The following is a 26,088-nucleotide window of genomic DNA, read 5'->3' as shown; positions in this document are numbered from 1 at the left end:
TTATAGAAAAAAGATCCGGACAACAGAGTGAAGTATGGACTGGAGTGGAGAGAGACAGGAGGCCGGGAGGTCGGCAAGGAGGCTGGTGCAGTAATCCAGGCGGGTTAGGATATGCGCTTGTATTAACATGGTAGCAGTTTGGATGGAGAGGAAAAGGTGGATTTTGCCAATGCTGTGAAGGTCGAACCGACAGGATTTAGTGATAGATTGAATATGTGGGTTGAATGAGAGAGAGGGGTCAAGGATAACACCAACGTTTCGGTCTTGTGAGGCAGGAAGAATGGTAGAGCTGTCTATAGTGACGGGAAAGTCAGGGGGAGCACAGGGTTTGGGTGGGACTATAAGGAGCTCTGTTTTCAACAGGTTAAGTGTGAGGTGACGGGAGGACATCCAAGAAGAGATGTCTTGAAGGCAGGGGGAGATGCGAGACTGCAGAGAGTGAGAGAGATTGGGGCTGGAGATTGAGATTTGGGTGTCATGTTAAGTGACATGTTAAGTTAAGATTTGAACATGTTAAGTGTGAGGTGACGGGAGGACATCCAAGTAGAGATGTCTTGAAGGCAGGAGGAGATGTGAGACTGCAGAGAGTGAGAGAGATCGGGGCTGGAGATGGAGATTTGGGTGTCAACCACATAGAGGTGGTAGTTGAAGCCATGGGAGCGAATGAATTCTCCAAGGGAGCGGATGTAGATGAAGAATAAAAGGGGACCCTGAACTGAATTCATTCATTCAATCATTTATTGAGCGTTTACTCCGTGCAGAGCACTGTATTAAGCGTTTGGGAGAATACAATACAACAATAGACACATTCCCTGACCACAACGAGCTTACAGTCTAAAGGTGGAGACAGTCATAAAGATAAATAAATAAATGAATTATGTACATGGGCATTATAGAAGAGCAGTGCTCTGCCGGATGTCAAGGAGGAGAGAATTCCAGGTGGGAGACAAAAGAGATGGGATTGAGGCATAGTGTGGTATTTTGGCTTGTGAAGAGCAAAACAGAAAATCTGGGCTGTAGTGGGAGAGGAGAGAGCCCCCTTAATCAGTCACCCCACTCTCAGCCCTGCAGAATTTTTGTACTTATCTGTAATTTCATTATATTAATATCTGTCTCCACCTCTTGACTCTAAGCTCGCTCCTGAGCAGCGAATGTGTCTACCAACTCTGTTAAAGTGTACTCTCCCAAGTGTTTAGTACAGTGCTGTGCACACAGTAGGTGCTCAATAAATACCATTGATTGATTGCTAAGTTGTAGGGAGATCAAGCAGCTTAAAGTAAGTGGTTAGGAATTTCGGCTCGATGTGGTGAGATGTACATAGTACAGTGTCGTTGTGGGCTGGGAGTGCTTCTGTTACATTGTGGTGTCATACCCTCCCAAGCGCTTAGACCGTTTGGCACACGGTAAGTGCTCAATAAATACCATAGATTGGTTGATTGTTTTTGTAAGACCATCTGGGTCATTTCCCATGTTCATGAGCTATTTCCTTAAAACTTGAAGCTAAATAGTTTGCCTTGAAGAGCTTTGCCCTTTTTGGTGAGAGGGACATTTAGAAGTTTATTACCATGTTCCTGTCATCCATGGAAGATTGACTGTCTGCCTGTGACGAGGGAGATTCAGTGCAGGGAATTTTTGTTTTGTTTTTTTTTTTGGTTAGGGATGAACGTAAAAGTCGTTGGTCCATTCATTCATTCACTTGTATTTATTGTGCGCTTATAGTGTTCAGGGCACCGTCTAAGTGCTTGGGAGAGTATAATACAACAATAAACAGACCCTTCCCTGCCCACAACGATCTTATAGTCTAGAGGGAGAGACAAACCTTAATATAAATACATAAATAAATAAATTACAGATATAGAAATACATTTCTTCAAATGCCGTTTCCGACCCAGAGCAAGTCTGTGGACACACCCTCTTCAAAATGTCCCATCTTCTGACATGAAGTCATTCCGGTATGCGTGTCCATAGAGTTTTCTTGGTAAAGATATGGAGGTGGTTTACCATTGCCTTCTTCCACGCAATAAAAACTCAAGTCTCTGCCATTGCCTTTGATCGATGTTTTGATCACTCGATCTCTGACTCTTTCCCAGGCCTCTGCTGCTCAAAACAGGTAAATTGACTTTGATGTTTCGGCTTAGACCTTTCCATTCTGGAAAGACCTTTCCATTCATAGCTCTAAGCATCATCAGTGGACGCAAACTCTCCAGCTGATTCATGGAAAGAGAAATAAATTAGAGATAGATGATTAAATTACAGATATGGTTGGTGGTCAGCATGTCCTTGATTCTTCAGTTTTAGTAGCCCACCTCTCTCAGTCCTTGTTTCTTAACTTGATACATATGTCCCATCACAGTTTGTGTAAGCTCCGTTTTGTTATTATAACTGTGAAGAGCTATAGGGTGTCATTGATGATTTCCTGCTTTGCATCAAGTCATTTTTGAATCTGAGTCATTTTCTTCCAATTCATCCTGATGGGGTCTTCTCGCCTCACCCCCGATCTAGTTGGCGGATTCTAGGCAGTTTTTCTGGGAAGGCTCCATTCCTACCTCACCTCGCTACTCTCCTTCGACAACCCACAGCTTAGTGCAGTGCTCTGCACACAATAAGTGCTCAATAAATACCACTGAGTGAAGGAACGAACCCAGCCCACACGCTTTGCTCCTCTAATGCCAACTTTCTTACCGTACTTCAATCTCATCTATCTCACCACTGACCTCTAGCCCAAGTCCTGCCTCTGACCTGGAATGCCCTCCCACCTCATATCCGGCAGATAATTTCTCTCCCCCCATTCAAAACCTTATCAAAAGCACATCTCCTCCAAGAGGTCTTCCCTGACTAAGCCCTCCTTTCCTTTTCTCCCACTCCGTTCTGCGTCACCCTGGCATGCTCCTTTATTCATCACCTCCTCCCTGCCCCACAGCCATTATGTATATATCTGTCATTTTATTTATTTCCATTAATGTATCCCCCTCTAGAAGGTAAAATCGTTGTGGGCAGGGAATGTGTCTGTTGATTGTTGTATTGTGGTCTCTTAAGCATTTAGTACAATGCTCTGCATACAGTGTGTTCAATAAATACAATTGAATGACAACTGACCGGCCCTGTGACTTTGGTCTTTGACATTGACCAAGCACATGGAGCTGGGATTCCTTGTTTGATAGCGTTGCTGGGGCGATGTCATGGAGTATCTGGGAAATTTCTTCATCTTTCAGGAGCCTGATGGCATTGTGTTTTTGATGCTTTGTTTATATTTTACTAGCGCAAGTCTGGAGCTTCTTAGTCCAGACCCCCGTGTCTACTGCAGCTGTGGTGATCCAGATGTCTTTTTGGTTCCTCTGATGGACGTTTATATAATCTCTGAGATGCTACTGTTTAGACCTGGGTACATCATGATTTTCTTCTTTTTTGAAGGAGATGAATACAGCACAGTCACTGAGCTCATGTTGGCCATTGTTATTTAGGGTTCTGGTCCAATGAACTTTTTGCCACTTTCACCATCTTTCCCACTGGCATGTTGAAATAATAATAATAATGATACTGGTATTTGTTAAGCGCTTACTATGTGCTAAGCACTGTTTCTAAGCACTGAGGTAGATACAAGGTAATCAGGTGGTCCAATGTGGGGCTCACAATCATAATCCCCATTTTACAGATGAGGGAACGGAGGCACAGAGAAGTTAAGTGACTTGCCCAAGGTCACACAGCAGACAAGTGGTGGAGGCAGGATTAGAACCCATGACCTCTGGCTCCCCAGCCCATGCTCTTTCCACTAATACACACTGCTTCTCTATCTCCCACCATGATTGGCTTGTAGGTTTTTAGAGTTGACATGAGTCAGCTCATTGGAGGATTTCTCTGTCTCTTCACTGCTTTTTGACACTGTGCGGACATCTGTAATAATAATAATGGTATTTGTTATGTGCTTACTATGTGCCAAGCGCTGTTCTAAGCACTGGGGTAGATACAAGGTAAACAGGTCGGACATAGTCCCTATCCAATGTGGGACTCACAGTCTTAATTCCCATTTTACAGACAAGGTAACTGAGGCATAGAGAAGTGAAGTGACTTGTCCAAGGTCTCTCAGCAGACAGGTGGCAGAGTCTGGATTAGAACCATAGTCTTCTGACTCACAGGCCTGGGCTCTCTCCACTATACCATGCTGCTTCTCCGACCTGTTTAAGCTCATTATGGGCAGGGAATGTGTTTGTTGATTCTATTGCATTGTAGTCTCCCCCAAGTGCTTAGAAGAGTGCTCTGTACATAGTGAGCGTTCAATAAATACCATTGATTAATTGATCTGAGCTAATTATGCCAGCAAAGTGCTTTTGCTGTGAGGCAGCCACGGGGTCCCCAGGAAGTCTGTACAGCCTCTGTTCATATTTGGGGGGGCAGAGACAGACATCATTCTCCCCACCTTCAAATCCTTACCAAAGCCACACCTCCTCCAAGAGGCCTTCTCCGACTAAGCCCTCATTTCCTCTTCTCCCACTCCCTTCTGCTTGAATTTGCATCCTTTATTTCCCCCATTCTCTCAGTCCCACAGCACTTATTACACATAATCATACTTATTGAGAGTCTACTGTGTGCAGATCACTGGGCTAAGTGCTTTGGAGAGTACAACACAACACTATAGCAGACACATTCCCTGCTCAGAGCAAACTTACACATAATAAGTACTTAATAAATAAGATTATTATTATATTATATGCCTATGATGTGGAAGGTATTAGAAGCAGCGTGGTGTAGTGGACACATCCTGGGTCTGGGAGTCAGAAGGTCATGGGTTCTAATCCCAGCTCCACCTTTTGTCTTCTGTGTGATCTTGGGCAAGTCACCACTTCTCTGGCCTCAGTTACCTCATTCATAAAGTGGGTTTGAGACTGTGAGTCCTGTGTGGGACAGGGACTGTGCCCAACCCAATTTGTTTGTTTTCCCCCCCAGCTTTTTGTACAGTACCCAACCTGTAGTAAGCGCTTAACAAATACCATAATTATTATTATTATTATTGTCATCAAACATACATGCTTCTCTTAGCCATAGTCCCACACACTGATAAAAATCTCACCAACAGTAGCTTTCCCTTCAAGCCCAAATACCAGCTATATAAATATCGGGGGTGCACTTTATACTGGCCTCTTATAAAGCCGGGCCATGTGAAACGCAAACCAGTTTACCCCAGGGCTTCATGTAAGGCTTTGCACACTATAAGCACTTAATAAACATAAGTAATACTACAAATAGCTATTTTTTAATGCACAGAGACATTCTTGGCTCTAAGATCAATTTTCCTGTGGGAATCACAAAGTCTCCTTGTGTGATTTAAGCCTTGTTTCCAAAAGGGTCATTGGGCTACACCATAAAAATGTGTAAGGTATAAAAATAGCCACATGAAAGGAGTGTGCTCTTTAAACCACTGCAAAGGACTTTGGAGATTCTGCTTCTGGTTTCTAACTTGCCAGCCTGTGGCTCTAAGCCAAGATAATAACGATGATCTGGCTCAGCTGGGTTGCTTTAATCAACACTGACCTTGGCCAGAAGTTATCTCGTTTGTTATTTCTACCATCATTACTATTGAAGCCATATTATTTATTTTATTTATTAAATATCAATTTGTAATTTTTGTGGATTTCTTTTATTATTGCATTTTCCTTCATTGCGTTAGTGGATAGAGTACGGGCCTGGGAGTCGGAAGGTCATGGGTTCTAATCCCCACTCTGCCACTTGTCTGCTGGGTGACCTTGGGCAGGTCGCTTAACTTCTCAATTCTTCGGTTACCTCATCTGTAAAATGGAGATGGAGATTGTGAGCCCCACGTGAGCCAAGGGACTCTGCCCAATCTGATTTGGTTGTATCCATCCCAGCATTCTTTCTTTCAATCGTATTTATTGAGCGCTTACTGGGTGCAGAGCACCCAGTACAATTGGAAAGTACAATTCAGCAACAGAGACAATCACTTAGTATAGTGCCTGGCACACAGTAGGCACTTAACAAATATCATTATTATTATTATTATTATTGTATTAAGTGTATTCCAGTCACTGGGAAGAAGGATGGGGTAATTACCTGATAAACAACAGACCCAACTCCTTATATTCATGTCTGTCTTCCCCTCTACACCGTAAGCTCATGTGGGTGGGGAATGTGTCTGCTAGTTCTTTTGGATTGTGCTCTCCCAAGAGCTTAGTACTGTGCTTTGTACACTGTAAGCTCTCATTAAGTACGATCGAGTGAATGAATTAGGGGCTGAAAATCTATACAGGGGAAGACAGACCTGAGAGAAAGACTACTACATTGGACAATAAATTCCAGAAAATGGGAGCAATAAGAAATCCAGGAATCAAAACTGAAGACTTGAATCAGTCCCTGGAGGGGCCGATCTTCAAGCTCCTCACTTGCTCTTGGCCACAATCCTTGGACGTCACCCCAACAATCAATCAATCAATCGTATTTATTGAGTGCTTTCTGCATGCGGAGCACTGTACTGAGCACTAAGGAGAGGACAATATAACAGAGTTGGTAGACACTAGCCACAGTCTAGACGGGGGGGACAGACACTATAAAAACATAAATGATGGATAGGGATGTAAGTGCTGTGGGGCTGAGGGAGAGGGGGAACAAAGGGAGCAAATCCAAGGGGGAAGGGAGACGCGAAAGAGTGTGTAGACTTTTTTTGCCCCTTTGTCCTCTTTCATTTTCCAATAGAGGTTAATTTTTCACCTGAGGAAGAACCCCCAATTAAAGAGTACTCAAAGTTTATCAAAACATACAGTCGTTGAAATGACTTTGGAGCGAAACTAGCGGTGAACCATAACTTACTAACTAGCACCAGGACATGTAAATCTGTGGGGTACCATACGTGGGAAGTCCTAAACTGCTTACCTTAGATCTTACTGGACTTCTGAGTGGACTGCTGTTTTATTTTCTTCCCCAGATCATCTCGTTGGCTGTTTTAGATTAAGCCTCTTAAATCTTTGGGGTCTTTTCTACTTATGCCTGATTTAATCTCAAGGAAACAAGAGATCCAGCCCTCTCAGTCTGGTTTTATAAATATGATTAACTAGATGCCGGCAAGTAGTTGTTTGGATGATGTGTCAAATGGGAAATCAGTTTAATGTTACATATTTCACACCTGTATTTCATAGGCTCTTGTGCAAGGGGGAGATATGCACTTCTTAAACTAACCCCTTCCATCGGTCAATGGTATTTATTTATTTATATTAACATCTGTCTCCCCCTCTAGACAGTAAGCTCACTGTGGGCAGGGACTATGTCCGTTTATTGTTATATTGGTTTCTCCCAAGTGTTTAGTACAGTGCTTTGCACACAGTAAGCACTCAATAAATGTGAATGAATGAATGACTATTGAGCACTTACTGTGTGCAGAACACTGTACTAAGCGCTCGGGAGAGTACAATACGACAGAACTGATGGACACATCTTCTGGGCTATAGTTTTTCAGTGCCAGGAGGAGATATGGAGTATAATCTGTATGTTGAAGCAGCGTGGCCTAATGGAAAGGGCACGGGCCTGGGAGTCAGAGGACCTGGGTTCTAATCTTGGCTCTGCCTCTTGTCTGCTATGTGACCTTGGGCAAGTCACTTCACTTCTCTGTGCCTCAGTTGCCTCATCTGTAAAATGGGGATGAATACGTCTGTCTCGTTGCTGACCTCTAGCCCACATCCTGCCTCTGGCCTGGAATGCCCTCCCTCCTCCTATCAGACAGATAATTGCTCTCCCCAACTTCAAAGCCTTATTGAAGCCCATCTCCTCCAAGAGGACTTCCCAGACTAAGCCCTCCTTCCCTCTTCTCCCACTCCTTTCTTCATCGCCCTGACTTGTTCCCTTCATTCATGCTCCCTCCCGGCCCCAAAACACATATGTATATCATATATCTGTTATTTATTGATTTATTTATGCATATCAATCACACATAGGCTATGTGAGCAAGGTGGAAATATGCACTTCTTGAGCTAATCCCTTCCATCATTCCATGGTATTTACTTATTTCTATTAATGTCTGTTTCCCCCTCTAGAATGTGAGCCCATTGTGTGTATGTTGTTGTTTTGTACTCTCCTAAGCGCTTAGTACAGTGCTTTGCCCACAGTAAGGGCTCAATAAATATGACTGAATGAATTAATACCTGTCCTCCCTCCTTCTTGGACTATGAGCCCCATGTGGGACAGGGACTGCGTCCCACCTGATTGACTTGTATCTACCCCAGCGTTTAGAATAGTGCTTGACACCTAGTAAGTGCTTAACAAACACTTTCTTTTTTTTAAAAAAAAAGCAGCATTGCCAACTGGATAGAACATGCCCTTGAGAATCAGGAGACTAGGGTTCTAATTGTGGCTTTGCCGCTAGCCTGCTGTGAGACTTTGGGCAAGGCACTTAACGTCTGCGTGCCTGAGTTTCCTCACCTTGTAAAATGGGGATTAAATGCTTGTTCTCCCTCCCCCTCAGATTGGGAGCTCCATGGGGGACAGAGACCGTGTCTGATCTGATTATATATCTTTCGCAGTGCTTAGCAACCCGTGAACTCTTAACAAAATACCGCAGTTATTAAACCTACGATAGAATTTTTATATTCTCAGAAGGTCTACAAGTGAGTCCTGGAGAATGTAGTTGGGAAAATTCTTGGGCCTTTTCATCTTACCCTTACTCCTGGTTAAAAAGTTCCTTTTCGGTCAGGATGCAGCACTGAGAAATATAAAGGGCTACTAAAGGAACTTTTGCAAAGATCACCCCCCAATTATTTTCAAAAGCTTTGAACTGCGTGATATTCCAAAGTGTGCTATCGCTCTCCTGGCTGAATGAAACAAGAAGCGATTGCTATAAATGTGGAAAATGCAGTACACTCATTCATTGTTATGAGGTGGGTTCTGTTTATCACATTTCTTTCTTTACGGTATTTGTCAAGCACTGGGCTAGATTAAAGATAATCGTGTTGGATGTAATTCCTGTGCCACAGAGGGCTCACAGTCTTAATCTCCATTTTACAGATGAGGTAACTGAGGCACAAAGAAGTGAAGTGATTTGTCCAAGGTCACACAGCAGACAACTGGAGGAGCCGGCATTAGAACTCAGGTCTTTCTGACTCCGAGGTGCATGCTCTATCCATTAGGCCATGCTGCTTCTCTGTAGCAGAAGCTACATCTAGATAAATTTATTTACATAGACCTCTACAACCACCAACTCCCTCACACCTAGCCCATGTCATCTGCTTTCACAGAGAGCAATTCTTCCACAAGCCCAAGGGAGGCTTAGGAAGAAGGGAAAAGCCTCCTTTCTAATTCTTTTTCACTCAATCCGCTTGGACTCTTTTTTGTTGTTGTTGTTATGGTATTTAAGTGCTTACTATGTGCCAAGCAGTGTAATAATAATAATGATGTTGGTATTTGTTAAGCGCTTGCTATGTGCAGAGCACTGTTCTAAGCACTGGGGTAGACACAGGGGAATCAGGTTGTCCCACGTGGGGCTCACAGTCTTCATTCCCATTTTACAGATGAGGGAACTGAGGTACAGAGAAGCAAAGTGACTTGCCCACAGTCACACAGCTGACAAGTGGCAGAGCCGGGATTCGAACCCATGACCTCCAACTCCAAAGCCCGGGCTCTTTCCACTGAGCCACACTGCTGGGGTAGATACAAGCTAAACAGGTTGGACTCATTCCTTGTCCCATATTGAATTCTTATTAATCCCCATTTTATAGATAACTGAGGCACGGAGGAGCAAGGTGACTTGCCCAAGGTCACACAGCAGACAAGAGGTGGAGTCGGCATTAGAACCCAGGTCCTTCTGATTCCCAGGCCCGTGCTCTTTCCACTAGACCACACTGATTCTCTAAATGAATACTAAAAGCCAAGCATTGAATGTGTGAGCTATAAAAAGGGCTTGGAGTAGTCCATTTATGGTAGCTTTTGAAGTGGAGGAGGGGGATTAGTTTACCATGTCAAGTTAAATTATTGTCAATTTGTGCTATGCTGGACTGCGTTTAACCTGTCTTTTTCTCTCTCTCTGTCATTGTAGATTGGCCTGACTATAGTCATTCGGTATAGCTACAGGTAAATCTTTTTTTTTTGGTTCTTCTTTTAAGGAAATCACTGGACAATTTGTACCTTTTGCATTTGGTCCACAATTTTGTCTAAAGTTTTTGCACACCTCATCTGTCGAGGAGAAACTTTCTCTTTTCCCGGTTGTGTTTTGGCCCACTCGGACCAAATCTTTACAGCTGCTTGATTGATCAAGATTTAATCTAACTTGAAGGAATGTGGGTTTATATACTCAGCTGTCAGTCCTGGAATGGCCACTGTTATGAGATCAGACATATTTGTTCAGAGCGATTGCCTACGATTGGTAGATAGATTCTGACTGAGGGATATCCATCGGTCATTAATGGAATGCTGACTCTGTGCAGTGCACTGTACTAAGTGCTCAGAGCATACAAATGCAGTAGAGTTGGTAGACATGACCCCTGCCCTCAAGAAGTTTGCAAACTAGTGGCAAGTTTGCAATCCAGTGTCAAGCAACTCATCTCTCTTATAATATCTAAGCTTCACAGTATCATTGCATTATACTTCCGGGGAAAAATCAACTGTATGTAATAATATTACTACTAATCATCATCATCATAATTGTGGTATTTCTTAAGTGCTTTCTATGTGATGAGCAATGTACTAAGCTCTGGATTGTCTTATGCCGTCGCGTAGTCTCTGACCCACAGTGACGCCATGGACACATCTCTCCCAGAACGCTCCACCTCCATCTGCAATCGTTCTGGAAGTGGATCCAGAGACTTTTCTTGGTAAAAATCCGCAAGTGGCTTACCATTGCCTCCTTCCGCCCAATAAACTTGAGTCTCCACCCTCAACTCTCTCCCGTGCCGCTGCTGCCCAGCACGGCCTTCCACTCGCTAGCCACTGCCCAAGCTAGGAATGGCATGGATAGGCCTCTGCTTGACTCTCCCTCCTCCCTAGTCAAGACTGGTAGAGGACTGGAAACTCTCCAGGTGAGACTCTGAGAGGGGAAGCGCTGGGTTAGAGACAAGATAATCACATCCCACATGGGGCTCACAGTTCAAGTGAGAGGGAAAACATGTACTGAATCGTCATTTGCAGATGAGGGAACCAAGACATGGAGAAGTTAAGTAACTTACCCAAGATCACACAGCCCACAAGTGGTTGATCTGGGAGTAGAACCCAGGTCGTCTGAGTCCGAGGCCCGTGCTCTTCTCACTAGGCCCCGCTGCTTCCGTATATATTAATTTAAGAAGAGCTTTTTTTCTGAAAATTTTGTTCGAATGGAATGTATTTGTTTGGAGAGGGTCCAGGGAAGCAATCAAGAGCATTTATTATGCTCCTATTTTGGACTGTACTAAGCACCTTATAAATAGCAGCCCTTAAAAATGCCATTTGCTGGGCCAGAACAATGATCAGTCAGTCAGTCAATCAATCAGTGGTATTTATTGTTTACTATGTGTAGAGCACTGTACTAAGTGCTTGGGAGAGTACAATACAGCAGAATTAGCAGATATATTCCCTGCCCATAATGAGCTTACAGTCTGGAGGGAGAGGCAGACGTTAATATGAATGTCTTGTCAGTCAGTGCCAATGTCATTGTCAAAAGAATGTCAACCAATAAATGAATTATATCTATTGAGTGTCTTCTCTGTTCAGAGCACTTTACGTAGGACTTGGGAGAGTAAAAATAGATGTCAAAGTCCAATCTTTGCTCCCAAGGGGTTTGCAATCTTATTGGCGAGTCAGACACAAAACAAATTACAGGTAGGAGAAAGAGTCTGGAAAGATGGATAAGTGGGTGATAAGTGTTTAAATAATAGAGACATATACAGAAGTGGTACAGTGGATTGGAAATGCATAAATAAGTGCATCCAACTTCACGAGAAGCAGTGTGGCCTAGTGGAAAGAGCATGGGCTCTGCCACTTGTGTGACCTTGGGCAAGTCACTTAACTTCTCTGTGTCTCTGTTTCCTCATCTGATAAAATGGGGATTAAATCCTGCTCCCTCCTTCTTAGACTGTGAGCCCCACGTGGGACAGGGACTGTGTCCAAAATGATGACCTTGTATCTACCCCAGCGCTTAGTACAGTGCTTGGCACATAGTAAGTGCTTAACAAATACCAAGCACTGTACTAAGCATTGGTGTAGATCAATCAATCAGTGGTCTTAATTGAGCATGGACTCTGAGTAAAGCACTGTAGTAAGCGCTTGGGAGTCCACAATGCAACAGAATTAGCAGGCAAACGATAACTGGGCTGGATACAATCCCTGTCCCACATGGGGCTCACAGTCTTAATCCCCATTTTGCAGATGAGGGAACCGAGACACAGAGAAGTGAAGTGACTTGCCTATGACCACACAGCAGACAATTGGCAGAGCCAGAATTAGAACACAGGCCTTTTGACCCCCGGGCCCAGGCTCTATCCACTAGGCCATGCTGCTTCTCATTAACATTATTATTCAACTCAGTATCCTCTTTTGGAAAGTGGCAACAGCGTTTTGGGAAATGGGTGAGGGTTGTTCTTTTTAATAGTAATCCAGTACCCCTATTGTTACATTGTATTTTCTAGCTTAACAATAAGAATAACATATAAGTGCTTACTATGTTTCCAGCACTATTCTAAGTGCTGGGGTAATAATAATAATGGCATTTGTTAAGCACTAACTATGTGACAAGCATTGTTCTAAACACTGGGGTAAATACAAAGTTATCAGGTTGTCCCACGTGGGGCTCACCGTCTTAATCCCCATTTTACAAATGAGGTAACTGAGGCACAGAGTTAAGTGACTTGCCCAAAGTCACACAGCTGACAAATGGCAGACCTGGGATTAGAACCCATGACCTCTGACTCCCAAGCCTGTGCTCTTTCCACTAAGCCATGCTGATACAAGTTAATTGGGTCGAACACAGTCCCTGTCCCACATGGGACTCACAGTCTTAGTAGGGGGTAGAACAAGTATTGAAACCCCATTTTACAATAATAATATTAATAATAATAATTACGGTACTTGTTAAGTGCTTTCTCTGTGCCAAGCACTATTCTAAGCTCTGGGGAAGATACAAGTTAATCAGTTTGGACAGAGTCCTGTTCCCAAAAGGGACTCAAACTCTTAATCCCCATTTTCCATATGAGGTAACTGAGGCCTAGAGAAGTGGCATGGCTTGCCCAAGGTCACAGAGCAGAAAAGTGTCAGAGCCAGGATTAGAACCCAGATCTTCTGACTCCCAGACCCTTGGTCTTTTCGCTGGGCCATGCTATTCCCTAAGTTTTCCTAGAGTAACCTATTTCGAATCCTTCGCCTGTGAATTGATCCAGGCTCTTCTTTTATTTGCTGCTCTTTTTGGTCTGAGCAACTTCCTGTGGTAGCAGATGATTTATAAAGATCTTCAATGAAACTAGTCCTCGCTCTGATCCTCTGGGTCTCCACTATATAAACTTCTTTATCCTAAAAAGCGGTCTCTTGTCCTTTCCCTTCCTATGCTACTCTTTTTTAAACCTAGTTTTCTATCCACAACAGAACAGGGTCTCTAATCTCATGATTACTCAGGTTTTGAAGACTCTTTGGTGTGAACCTTGTTAAAAGCCTTAAGAAAATCTACTGGTTCCTCGCTAACCACATACTCGTTGACCCCTTCAAAGAACTCCAGCAGATTAATGAAGCACAATTTCCCCTTACATAAACCGCATTATCTAAACCCCGACAGATTCTGTTTTTCTAAGTCGCACCGATCCTCCGTTCAATTATAATTTTACTGATTTGCCGGGAATCGGAATGAGACTCACTGCTCTGAAATGCATAGAAACGCTTCTGGAACCCTTTTTATTGCATTGGCAATTCATGCTTCTTGTCATGATAAGCACCTTGGCCCAGTGGATAGAGCACCGGCCTGGGAGTCAGAAGGACCTGGGTTCTAATCCCAGCTCTGCCAGTTGTCTGCTGCGTGACTTTGGGCAAGTCACTTCACTTCTCTGGGCCTCGGTTCCCTCACGTGTGAAATGGGGTTTAAAATTATGAGCCCTGTGGGAGACAGGGACTTTGTCCAACTTAATTAGCCTGTATCTACCCCAGCACTTAGTACAGTGCCTGACACATGGTAAGCTCTTAACAAATACCACAGCTATTATTATTATATTCTTGCTAAGAATTCTGCAACTTCCTCTCCCACTTCCTTCAGAACTCTGAGACAGATATCTCTGGGCTTGGTGATTTATTTCCTTTTGGTCTATGAAATTGGACTAATATGTATTGTGGGGTTGTCATAATTGAATCAATTTCCTTTTTTCCTAATGGTATTTCTTATCTCTGAAAGAGCATATTATAACAAATTCCCTCATCTAATAGGAAGTGTTTTTTTAAATGGTATTTGTTAAGTACCTACTACGTGCTAGGCACTGTCTTAAGTGCCGGGGTAGATTCAAGCTTTGACACAGCCCATGTCCTACAAGGGGCTCACAGTCTCAGTCCCCATTTTACAGATGATGGAATTGAGGCTCAGAGACGTGAAGGGGCTTGTCCAAGGTCACACAGCAGGTAAGTGGCAGAGTCAGGATTAGAAGCCAGGTCCTTCTGACTCCCAGGCCTGTGCTCTATCCACTGGGCCGGGCTGCTTCTCTAACCCAGTGCTTAGGACAGTGCCTGACATACAACAAGCACTTAACAAATATTATAATAATAATTATTAATAATAATAACAGTAAGGACCAATCAGTAATAGTCTCTCAAGGCTGAAATGGTACATAATCAATCAATCAATCAATCAATCAATCAATCAGTGGTATTTACTGAGTGCTTACCATACATTGCAAAAGACACAGTCTCTCAGGGAGTTTATAATCTGGGCACAAAGTACTTAAAAAATACCATCATTATTATTATCATTCTATGTAGAAACATGACTGACCAATTGTGGAATCAGGAGGAAGAACAATGCTACAACTGGTAATAGAAAAAGTAAAGAATGATGAGTAGGTGGGTGAATAACAGAAAAAATAGTCTGTTGTATTTATTGAGCATGTACTGTGTGCAGAGCACTGTACTAGGCACTTGGGAGAATACAGTATAACAGACACATTCCCTGCCCACAATGAGGTACAGTCTAGAGGGGCAGACAGATATTAATAGAAATAAATCAATGACAGATATGGACATAAGTGCTGAGGGGCTGGGAGGGGGGTAATGAATAAAGGGAGCAAATCGGGTGACACAGGAGTGGGAGAAGAGGAAAGGAGATTTAGTCAGGGAAGGCTTCTTGGAGGAGATGTGCCTTCAATAAGGCTTTGAAGGTGGGAAGAGGAATTGTTGGTAATGTCAGTAAAGTATGTAAATTGTGTGTGTGTGTGCGCGCGCGTGCGCAAGCTAAGAGTAACCACTGGGTTGACATAGCCTGGCATGGTAGAAGTAAATCAGGAAAAATATCAGGCGGGTTGTCAGAAGTCCGTGAACAAGATGGGATAAGTGACTTGTCCAAGGTCACACAGCAGCCCATTGGCAAAGGAAGGACAAAATCGTAGATCTGAATCCCAGATTTCCACTCTTTCTACTGGCCATGCCAATCCTCTGATCCTTGAAATGTTGAAGGGCTAACTGGGAAGGTAAAAGAGGTCATCGGGGGCTGGAGGCCACCCTTTCACAAATGGAAATCTCACCTGAAGAGGATGAGGAACATCCATAAAATTTGGCAGGAGAGGAGAAAAGAGAAATCTAGCACCTTGCAAGGAATGTCAAAACTAATAACAAACTAAACTAACTAAACTAACAAACTAAACAAACTAAAACACTTTCAAATAAATCAAAAGCTGTAAGGCATTTAGAGAACCAGTGGGATAGAAGGTCCAGATTCCCACAACCATTTTTTTTTAACATACAGGTCAGAAGTGGCATGGCCTAGTGTAGGATGCAGTGGAGAAGCAGACTGGGTAGGTAGAGCATGGGCCTGGGAGTCAGAAGGACCTGGGTTTTAATCCTGGATCTTGTCTGCTGTGTGGCCTTGGGCAAGTTCCTTTACTTCTCTGGGCCTCAGTTCCATCATCTGTAAAATGGGGATTAAGGCTGTGAGCCCCACGTGGACTGTGTCAAACTTGATTAACTTGTATCTACCCCGGCACTTAATAAAGTGCCTGGCACATAGTGAGCACTTAAATGGGGATTGAGACTGTGAGACCCATGTAGAACAGTGACTGTGTCCAACCCTATTTCATCTTAGCGAAATAGAATTCATTTCTATTCATTTCATTTCAATGAAACCGAGTTCATCTTAGCGCTTAGTACAGTGCCTGTCATGTAGTAAGTGCTTAACAAATACATTATTATACAAGACAGTAGTGCCGGTCACAGTCCTGTGCCACCTAGGGCCCACAGTCTTAGTCCCCTTTTTACAGATGAGGGGACTGAGGCACAGACAAGAGAGATGACTTGTCCAGGGTCACCCAGCAGACAAGTAGCAGAATCGGGATTTAGAACCCAGGTCCCTCTGATGCCCAGGCCTCTATTTTATCCACTAGGCCTTGCTGCTTCTCAAAAAGTTTCTCTTCAAAGGTTAATCCTGTCCACATAATTTACAGATAAAGTATCCATATTATGCTTTAGCTGGCTCTCATCTTTTCGGGTCATTTCTTATCCAAAGAGGAAAGATGGCATAGAGGATAGAGCCCCATCCTGGGAGTCAGAAGGTCATGGGTTCTAATGCTGACACCGCCACTTCTCTGCTGCGTGACCTTGGGCAAGTCACTTCAATTTTCTGTGCCTCAATTCCCTCATGTGTAAAATGGGGATGAAGACAGTGAGCCCCAAGTGGGACAGGGACTGTATCTAACTCGATTTGCTTATATCCACCCCAGGACTTAGTACAAAGACTGGTACATAGTAAGTGCTTCACAAATACCACAGTTACTGTTATTATTATTCTTGATAACAGATTACATTATCATCTTTCACAAAAGGTGCTCCTTCCAGAGCCAAGACCAGTGAGGAGGCGAGGGGGAGGAGTCCTACTGAAGGTGGGAAGTTTCAAACACCCACTCTGATTGGAAGGCAAAGGGGGTTTCATTTTTGGTTCCTCTCTTCTCTAGAACAGCTTCACACCTGTGGTGACTCTGGTTTGAAGAGACAGATGGTGGGCTGCCGTGTAAAAGGGCAGGAGCACTTTTGGATAGCTTCAGCTGACAAACACACAACCTCCCAACATGAAATTTAGTTCATGTCAATTTCCATTCCCTACTGTCTAAGCGCATCAAACAAAAACTGCCATCCAACAAAAACTCCTCATCAAACAAAAACTCCTCACTGTCTGCTTTAAAGCACTTAATCAACTTGGCCCTTCCTTCCTCACCTCACTACTCTACTACAACCCAGACCACACAGTTGGATCCTCTAATGCCAACCTACTCGCTGTACCTTGATCTTGTCTATCTCGACACCAACCTCTCACCCGCATCCTATCTCTGGTCTGGAATGTCCTCCCTCCTCATATCAGACAGATAATTGGTCTCCCCCACTTCACAGCCTTATTGAAGGCACATCTCCTCCAAGAAGCCTTCCCTAACTAAGCCCTCCTCTTCTCTTACTCTCTTCTGCACCACTCTTACTTGCTCCTTCATTCATCCTGCTTCCCATCCCCACAGCCTATATATATATATATATATATATATATGTGTAATTTACTTATCTATTTATTTATATTAATGTCTGTCTCTCCCTTTAGACTGCAAGCTCGTAGGAAGGAGTGGATCTGTTTGTTATACTGTACTCTCCCAAGGGCTTAGTACAGTGTTTTGCACACAGTAAGCGCTCAATAAATATGATTGAATGAATGAATGAACATCTTCCTCAGCAGCATTGATCGTATTTATCAAGCGCTTACTGTGAGACTTGGTAGACGTGTTCCCGGCCCTCAGAGAGAAGCAGCGTGGCCTAGTGGCTAGAGCATGGACCTGGGAGTCGGAACGACCAGGGTTCTAATCCCAACTCTGCTGGATGGCTTCTGGCAAGTTACTTCACTTTTCTGTGCCTCAGTCCTCTCATCTGTAAAAGGGGGAATAATGTGAGCCCCATGTGGAACATGGACTGTGTCCAACCTGATTAGCTTGTATCTACCCTAGAGCTTAATATGGTGCCTGGCACATGGAAAATGCTTAACAATTATCATTTTAAAAAAATGAACAAAAAACCCAGAGCGTTCCGCCTACTTGCTAATTCATCTCAATGATTACACACTTCTTGAGGCCAGGGATCACATCTACCAACTTTTTTGTGTTGTTTTTTCCCCAAACACTTAGTGCAGTACTCTGTATGCAGCTAAGTGCTCAATCAGTACCATTGACTGATTGACAAAGACCCATTTCCCTGGTTTCCAAACTGCAGTTTTATCAGTCGAACTTAGAGTCCTCAATCCATCAACCAGTCATACTTGTTGAGCACTTACTCTGTGCAGAGCATTGTACTAAGCGCTTGGGAGAGTACATTATAACAGAATTGGTAGATATGTTCCCTCCCCTCTCAGGATGACACCTGGCGAGTTTCCAGTCCTCTACCAGTCCTTACTGGTAGAGTCAAGCAGAGGCATATCCATTCCATTCTTAGCTTGGCTAGTGGTTAGCAGATAGAAGGCAAGCTGCTACAACTCAAAACTCATCTGAATTTGGCAGCGGCACGGGAGAGAATCAAGGGCAGAAACTCTAGTTTACTATGCAGAAGGGGGCAATGGTAAACCACTTCTGTATTTTTATCAAAAAAGCTCCATGGATACACTACCAGAACAATGGCAGATGGAGAGTAGGGTGTTCTGGGAGAGATGAGTCCACGGAGACTCTGTGGGTCGGAGACGAGGCGACAGCATATCGTGAGACAAGACACGTTCTCTATCCACAGCGAGCTTACAGCCTAGTTGGGGAGACAAACATTGAAATAAATTATAGATATATTCTCAAGTGCTGAAGAGAAGAGGGCAGGGTAAATACGTGCCTATCACGGGCTTAAAGGGTACAATTCCAAGTGAGAGGGTGATGCAGAAAGGAGAGGGACTAGGGGAAAGGAAGGCTTAGTCAGCAACAGCATCTTGGAGGAGGTGAGATTTTGATAAGATTTTCAAGGTGGGGAAAGCGGTGGTCTGTCGGATATGAAAGGGGAGGGAGTTCCAGGCCAGAGGCAGGATGTGGGCAAGGGTTTGGCGGCGAGATAGAAGAGATTGAGGTACAGCGAGTAGGTTGGCATTAGAGGAGCGACGGGAGTGTTGTTAAGTCTGGGCTGTAGTAGGATCTCGTATCTATCCTGGTGCTTAGTATAGTGCCTGGTGCATAGTAAGTACTTAACAAATACCACAGTTATTATCATTATGATTATCTAAACTGTGAGCCTTATGTAGGGCAGGGATTGTGTCCAACCTGATGATCTTTCTCTACCCCAGTGCTTAGTACATTGCATGGCAATTAATCAAAATCAATCAGTATTATTTATTGAGCACTTATTCTGTGTCAGGCACTCTACTAAGCACTTGGGAGAGTACACCACAACAGTATAACAGACACATTCCCTGCCCACAGCAAGCTTGCGGTCTAGAAGGGGAGACAGACGTTATTATAAAGAAATAAATTACAGATATATACGCAAGTGCTGTGGTGCTGGGCAACATAGGAGTGGAAAGAGAAGAAAAGAGGGCTTAATCAAGGAAGCCCTTTTGGAGGTGATGTGCCCTCAAAAAAACATCGAAGGTAGGAGGGTCGTTGTATGTCTGATATGAAAAAGGAGGGAATTCCAGGCCAGAGGCAGGATGTAGGCGAGAGGTCAGTGGTGAGAGAGACGAGATCGAGGAACAGTGAGAAGGTTAGCATTGGAGCAGCGAAGTGTGTGGGCTGGGTTGTAATAGGAGAATAGAGAGGTGAAGTAGGAAGGGAAAAGGTGGTCAAGGGCTTTAAACCAGTGGTGAGGAGTTTCTGTTTGATGGATGGACAACCACTGGAGGTTCTTGAGGAAAGAGGTAACCTGTCCTGAATGCTTTTGCAGAAAAATGATCCAAGCAACAGAATGAAGTAAATGGACGGGAATGGGGAGAGACAGGTGGTAGGGAGCTTGGCAAGGAGACCGATACAGTAATCAAAGCAGAGTAGGATAAGTGATTGTATTTACTTGGTAGCAGTTTGGATGGAGAGGAAAGGATGGATTTTAGCCATGCTGTGAAGGTGGAACCAACAGGATTTAGGGCACATAGTAAGTGCTCAACAGACACCATTATCATCATCACGTGAATCCTCTTCCCCAAGAAACCCCTCCCGAGGCAGATCGCCACATACCTCCGTCACTGACTCAGAAAAGTCTTGTTTCCATCTTCTCTGGTCGAGCGCTGGGTTTGCGGTTCCCGTTTTAACGAAAGAGAACTGACCATGGAGACGGTTTCTGCGCCACTGAACCCACTCGGGTCAGGGTGGGGGTGTGGGTGCGTGCATGCATGTGTGTGTGTGGGGGGGACCGGAGTGGGGAACGACAGGTGTAGAACACCCCAGGACCCAAAGAGGACGGTCTCCAGGGACCTCCCCAACTGTCCACTAGAATTGGTCGGGCAGGAGACAAATTCAGTGTCTTTCCCCCCTGTATTTTTGTAAAGTCATTCGTTCAAACAGGGGAGTGGAATTTCATTTCTCTATGTCGATTTTCCACTGCTTGGTTTGAGGTTTTTCGGGTGGAATCCACCCTGGTGGTGACAACTCGGTATCCCCAGAATTACCCTTTGCAGATAAGAACACTCAGGGCCGCGACCGCCCACACGGAGGGGATAGATTTCCTGATGTGTAGGTGGCTTTTTGTTTCCACAAAGTTTAAAGATAGTTGTCATCTGTGACTTCTACATTTTAAAAAGCGACTTGAAGCAGCAGCAGCCTCAGCCTTGGGGGAAGGTGCTTTACATCTACGATGAAAGATGTCTGTCTCCCCGACCTCTAGATTGTGAGCTCGTGGGCAGGGACTGTCACTGTTTATCGTTGTATTGTACCTTCCTCAGTGCTTAGTACAGTGCCCTGCACACCGTGAGTGCTTAATAAATACGACTGAATGAATGAAAGATAAGTTTGACCCTAAGGAGCACCGAATTGTGCTTCTCACCTTGATGGAACACTTCCAATGATAATAATTTAGGATATGTGTGAAGCACTCACTATGTGTCAGACATTGTTCTTAGTGCTGAGATAGAAAAAAATAATCAGGTTGGATAAATCCTAGTCCCACAAGGGGCTCACAATCTAAGTAGGAGAGAGAACAGTTGAGGAAGTTGAGGCTCAGAGAAGTTAAGTGACTTGCCCATGGTCACGCTGCAGACATAAGCCTGGGAGTCAGAAGGTCCAGGGTTCTCATCCTGGCTCCGTCTTCTGTCTGCTATGTGACCTTAGGTAATTCACTTCACTTGTCTGGCCCTCATTTATCTGATCTGTAAAACGGGGATTAAGTCTGTGAGCCCCATGTAGGACATAGACTGTGTCCAACCTGAAGTCACTTCTCTGTGCCTCAGTTTCCTCAACTGTAAAATAGAGATTCGATATTTGATAGTCGAGATTTGATATCTCCTTACTAACTCCTCTAGATCGTAAGCTCACTGTGGGCAGGGAATGTAGCTGTTTGTTGTTTCATTGTATGTACTCCCAAGCTCTTAGTACAGTGCTTTGCACACAGCGCTAAATAAATATGATTGAATGAATTAACTTGTATCTAGCACTTAGTATAGTGTCTGGCTCATAGTAAGCACTTATCCAGAACCATAAAAAAGGCACTTAATATTGAGATTGTGAGCCCCAAGTGGGACAAGGGCTGTGTCCAACCCGATTTTCTTGTATCCACCTCATTGCTTAGTTCAGTGCTTGGCACATAGTAAGTGCTTAACGAATACCACAATATTAACTGTAATAATGATTATGACACTTGTTTAGTGCCTACTACGCGTCAGACACTGTTTAAAGCCCTGGGGTTGATACTGGGGTAGATTATTATTATTATAGTGCTCTGCCCACAGTAAGTGCTTAATAAGTAGCACTGATTGATTGATTGATTGAAGCCTCAGCTGAGGCCCAGTGAACCTTTGGGGGTGGGGAAAAGAGTAAATAGGAAACTCACCCTTGAGAAGCTCCAATAATCTCCGTCTGCTGGCTACTTGCCAATCGGTGGTCTCAGCCCTCCAAATTCTGTCAAGACACCCTGTTGAACGGGACCCTTTCCTACAAACCTCCTGGGAAAATTGCGTGCGAACACTTCCATTCATCAGTCTTAAACAAACCCAGACTGCGGGAGTCAGGAGTGAAGGGGGTCATGCACTCTGGTTCTCTGATTTAGATTACAGGCTGGCTTTGAAGTGTCTGTACGTTTAATTGAACAGGCCTGCAGCAGTGGCGGAAGAAAAAATGGTCTGGAGATTCCTAAGAAAGATATAAATGATGAGGGAGATAAGAAAGACAAAAGTAACCAAAAAAAGTCAGACTTTGATTTTGAATCCCTTTGACAGAGCTCCCAGAATCTTATTTTGATAGGGTTAATGTTTCAGCAGGCATTCTCTGGTTTTCTCCACAGGTGTGGGGCTTGGGGTGGGGGGGGAAGGCCAGATGTTTCACCTGTGTTCCTTAGGGAATATTAATTGTAATAATAATAATTATGGCACTTGTTAAGTGCTTACTACACATCAGGCACTCTTTAAAGCACTGGGGTAGATACAAGTTAATCAGGTAGGACACAGTTTCTGTCTCACATGGGGCTCACAGTCTAAGTAGGAGGGAGTATTTATTTATTTGTATATTACGGTATTTGTTAAGCACTTACAGTGTGCCAGGCACTATTCTAAGTGCTAGGGTAGATACAAGTTAATCAGGGAAGGCACAGGCCCTATCCCATGTGGGGGTCTCAGTGTAATTACGAAGGAGTATTTATTTCTTATGGTATTTGTTTATTTGTTCATTCATTCATTCATTCAATCATATTTATTAAGCATTTACTGTGTGCAGAGCACTGTAAATGCTTGGGAAAGTACAATACAGCAATAAACAGTGACATTTACTGCCCATAAGGAGCTGACAGTCTAGAAAGGGGAAGATAGACATCAATACAAATAAGTAAAATTACAGATACGCACATAAGTGCTGTGGGGCTGGGAGAAGGGAGAGGAGGAAAGGGAGCCAAGTGGGAGATGAGAAAAAATGGGGATTAGTCTGGGAAGGTCTCTTGGAGGAGATATGCCCTCAATAAGGTTTTGAAGAGGGGGAGAGTGATTGTCTGTTGGATTTGAGGAGGGAGGGCGTTCCAGGCCAGAAGCAGAATGTGGGCCAGGAGTCGGTGGTGAGACAGGTGAGATGGAGGCCCAGTGAGAAGGTTAACACCAGAGGAGTGAAGTGAAGTGTAGGAGAGGGCAAGGAGATGGAGAGCCGATGGTGAGAAGTTTTTGTTTGATACGGAGGTGGCTAGGCTACCACTGGCGATTTTTGAGGAGGAGGGTGGCATGTCCTGAATATTTTTTTGAAAGTTCATCCAGGCAGTGGAGTGAAGTATGGACTGGAGTGGGGAGAGACAGGAGATTGGGAGGTCAGCAAGGAGGCTGATGCAGTAATCCAGGCAGGATAGGATGAGTGATTGTATTAACACGGTAGCAGTTTGGATGGTGAGGAAAGGGAGGATTTTAGCGATGTTGTGAAGGTGGAACCCACAGGATTTGGTGACGGATTGAATATGAGGGTTGAATGAGAGAGAGGAGTCAAGGATAGTGCCAAGGTTACGGACTCGTGAGATGGGAAGGATGGTGATGCTGTCTACGGTGATGGGAAAGTCTGGAAGACTACAGGGTTTGGGTGGGAAAATAAAGAGTTCTGTTTCAGATGTGTTAAGTTTGAGGTGATGGGAAGACATCCAAGTAGAGATGTCTTGAAGGCAGGGGAAGATGTGAGCCTGGAGAGAGGAAGAGATATTGTTAAGTGCTCACTATGTCCTAAGCACTGTTCTAAGTGCTGGGGTAGATACAAGTTAATCAGGTGTTTTCCACATGGGACTCACAGTCTAAGTATAAGGGGAAATAAGAGTTGACTCAGTGGATTGAGTTAGCTTTTTCTCAAGTGGGCTTCTTCTACAGCTGTTAGAGCAAGGCCCAGAGCAGAGACGGGGGAGGCCAGGCAAGCCACTCTCCTGGACCACCCCAGACCACCCCCAGAGTCACTCTGTAGCCCTCTTTTAGTGCTGTATTCATTTCCATAGCCAGAAGCCGACACCGTCCAAGGCCTCGATTTCCTCTAGTCCATCCCAGAGTCTGGGGTGGAGAAGGGAAGTGGGGAAACAACAAAGGGAATCAGAATCCCGGAATTATTGTAAATCTTTCCAAGTCCTCCTCTTTCTTCCCCAGCACTTCTGGTGAAAACTGTAGTCGTCTGTCCTCAATTAGTCAGTGGTATTTATTGACAACTTACTATGTATAGACCACAGTAATAATAATAATAATGGTATTTGTTAAGCACTTACTTTGTGCCAGGCACTGTTCCGAGCGCTGAGGTGGATACAAACATATCGGGTTGGACGCAGTCGCTGTCCCATTTGGGGCTCACAATCTCAATCCCCATTCTACAGATGAGGAAACTGAAGCCCAGGGAAGTGGAACGATTTTCCCAAGGTCACACAGCAGACAAGTGGCAGAGCTGGGATTAGACCCGATGACCTTCTGACTCCCAGGCACGTGCTCTATCTACTAAGTGCTTACTGTGGGTCAAACTCTGGACAAAGCACTGGGGTAGATATAATCAGGTCAAACACAGTCTCTGTCCCAACAAAACAGTAGCAGCCTCTAGTGTAGATAGTGTGACTGGGGTCGTGGGTCCTGCCTTGGCCTTGTCAAACACAGATATGCTCATGGGTGAATTTTGCCATCAGTGCGGTTTTCTTCCTCTGCCAACGACAACTCTCAGTCAGAACACTGTACTAAGTGCCTGGGAGAGGAATGGAAGAGAGTAGGTAGATAGAATCTCTGTCCTTTAGGGAGTTTACAATGCTCTCTTATCTACTCAACTGTAGACTTCCCTAGCTCACCAGAAAGACCAAGCCCGCTCCCACTGAGAAACTGGCTAAACCCTCCGGAAGAACAGTTGTGTTGTATGAGAGGGCCAAACCATTTCTGGGCCATGACTGTACTAAGCGCTTGGGAGAGTCCTCTAGACTGTAAGCTCGTTACGAGTAGGCAACGTATATGTTAATTCTGTTGTACTCTATTCTCTCAAGCGTGTAGTACAGTGCCTGCACATAGGAAGCACTCAATAAATGCTATTGGTGAATGCAATACCACAATTAACAGACATATTCCCTACCCACAGCGATCTTACAGTCTAGAGGGGGAGACAGACATTAATGTAAATAGATAAATTGCAAATATGCACGTAAGTGCTGGGAGCGGGGATGAATAAAGGGAGCAAGTTATGGCTATACAGAGGGAGTGGGAGAAGAGGAAAGGAGGGCTTAGTTAAGGACGGTCTCTTGGAGGAGATGCATCTTCAATAAGGCTTTGAAGTGGGGGAGAGTAATTGCCTGTCGGATCTGAGGAGGGAGCGCGTTCCAGGCCAGAGGCAGGACGTGGGCGAGTGGTCGGTGGCGAGAAAAATGAGACGGAGGTACAGTGAGAAGGTTAGCACCAGAGGAGTGAAGTGTGCAGGCTGGGTTGTAGCAGGAGAGAAGCGAGGTGAGATAGGAGGGGGAAAGGTGACTCAGAGTGCTTTAAAGCCAATGGTGAGGAGTTTCTGTCTGATGCAGTCAGTCAGTTAGTGAGATTTGTGGAGTGCTCATTATGTACGGGGGAAGAGAAGCTTAGAAAGGTACCACGACCTGGGGGAAAGAGCATGGACCTGGGAGTCAGAGGACTTGGGTTCTAATCCTGGCTCTGCCATTTTTGAGTCACTGTCCCATATAGCGTTCATAGTCTAAGGGGGAGGGAGAGGGGGTACTTAATTCCCATTTTACAAAGGAGTAGAAGGTGGGTAACAAAGGCCCAGAGAAGGTGGGTAACAAGCTCAGGGTCACACAGTAAACAAGTGGCAAAGCCAGGATTGGAATTCAGGTCCTCGGACTCCCTGGCCCGGG

The 26,088-nt window shown here is 44.4% G+C and overlaps 1 protein-coding gene across 1 annotated transcript in view; it reads left to right on the top strand.

Annotated features, from left to right (window-relative positions):
- Window positions 1-26,088, top strand: part of ACOXL (acyl-CoA oxidase like) — a 230,536-nt gene that overhangs the window by 52,487 nt on the left and 151,961 nt on the right. Inside the window, 1 exon segment of the mRNA XM_029058162.2 lies at window positions 10,028-10,062. Within this exon segment, the coding sequence (XP_028913995.2) occupies window positions 10,028-10,062 (35 nt within the window).

This window comes from Ornithorhynchus anatinus, chromosome 1 (assembly GCF_004115215.2).
Source record: "Ornithorhynchus anatinus isolate Pmale09 chromosome 1, mOrnAna1.pri.v4, whole genome shotgun sequence".
NCBI classification, from domain to species: Eukaryota; Metazoa; Chordata; class Mammalia; order Monotremata; family Ornithorhynchidae; genus Ornithorhynchus; species Ornithorhynchus anatinus.
The sequence above is the reverse complement of the archived record's forward strand: the minus strand, read 5'-3'. Positions and strand labels throughout refer to the sequence as shown.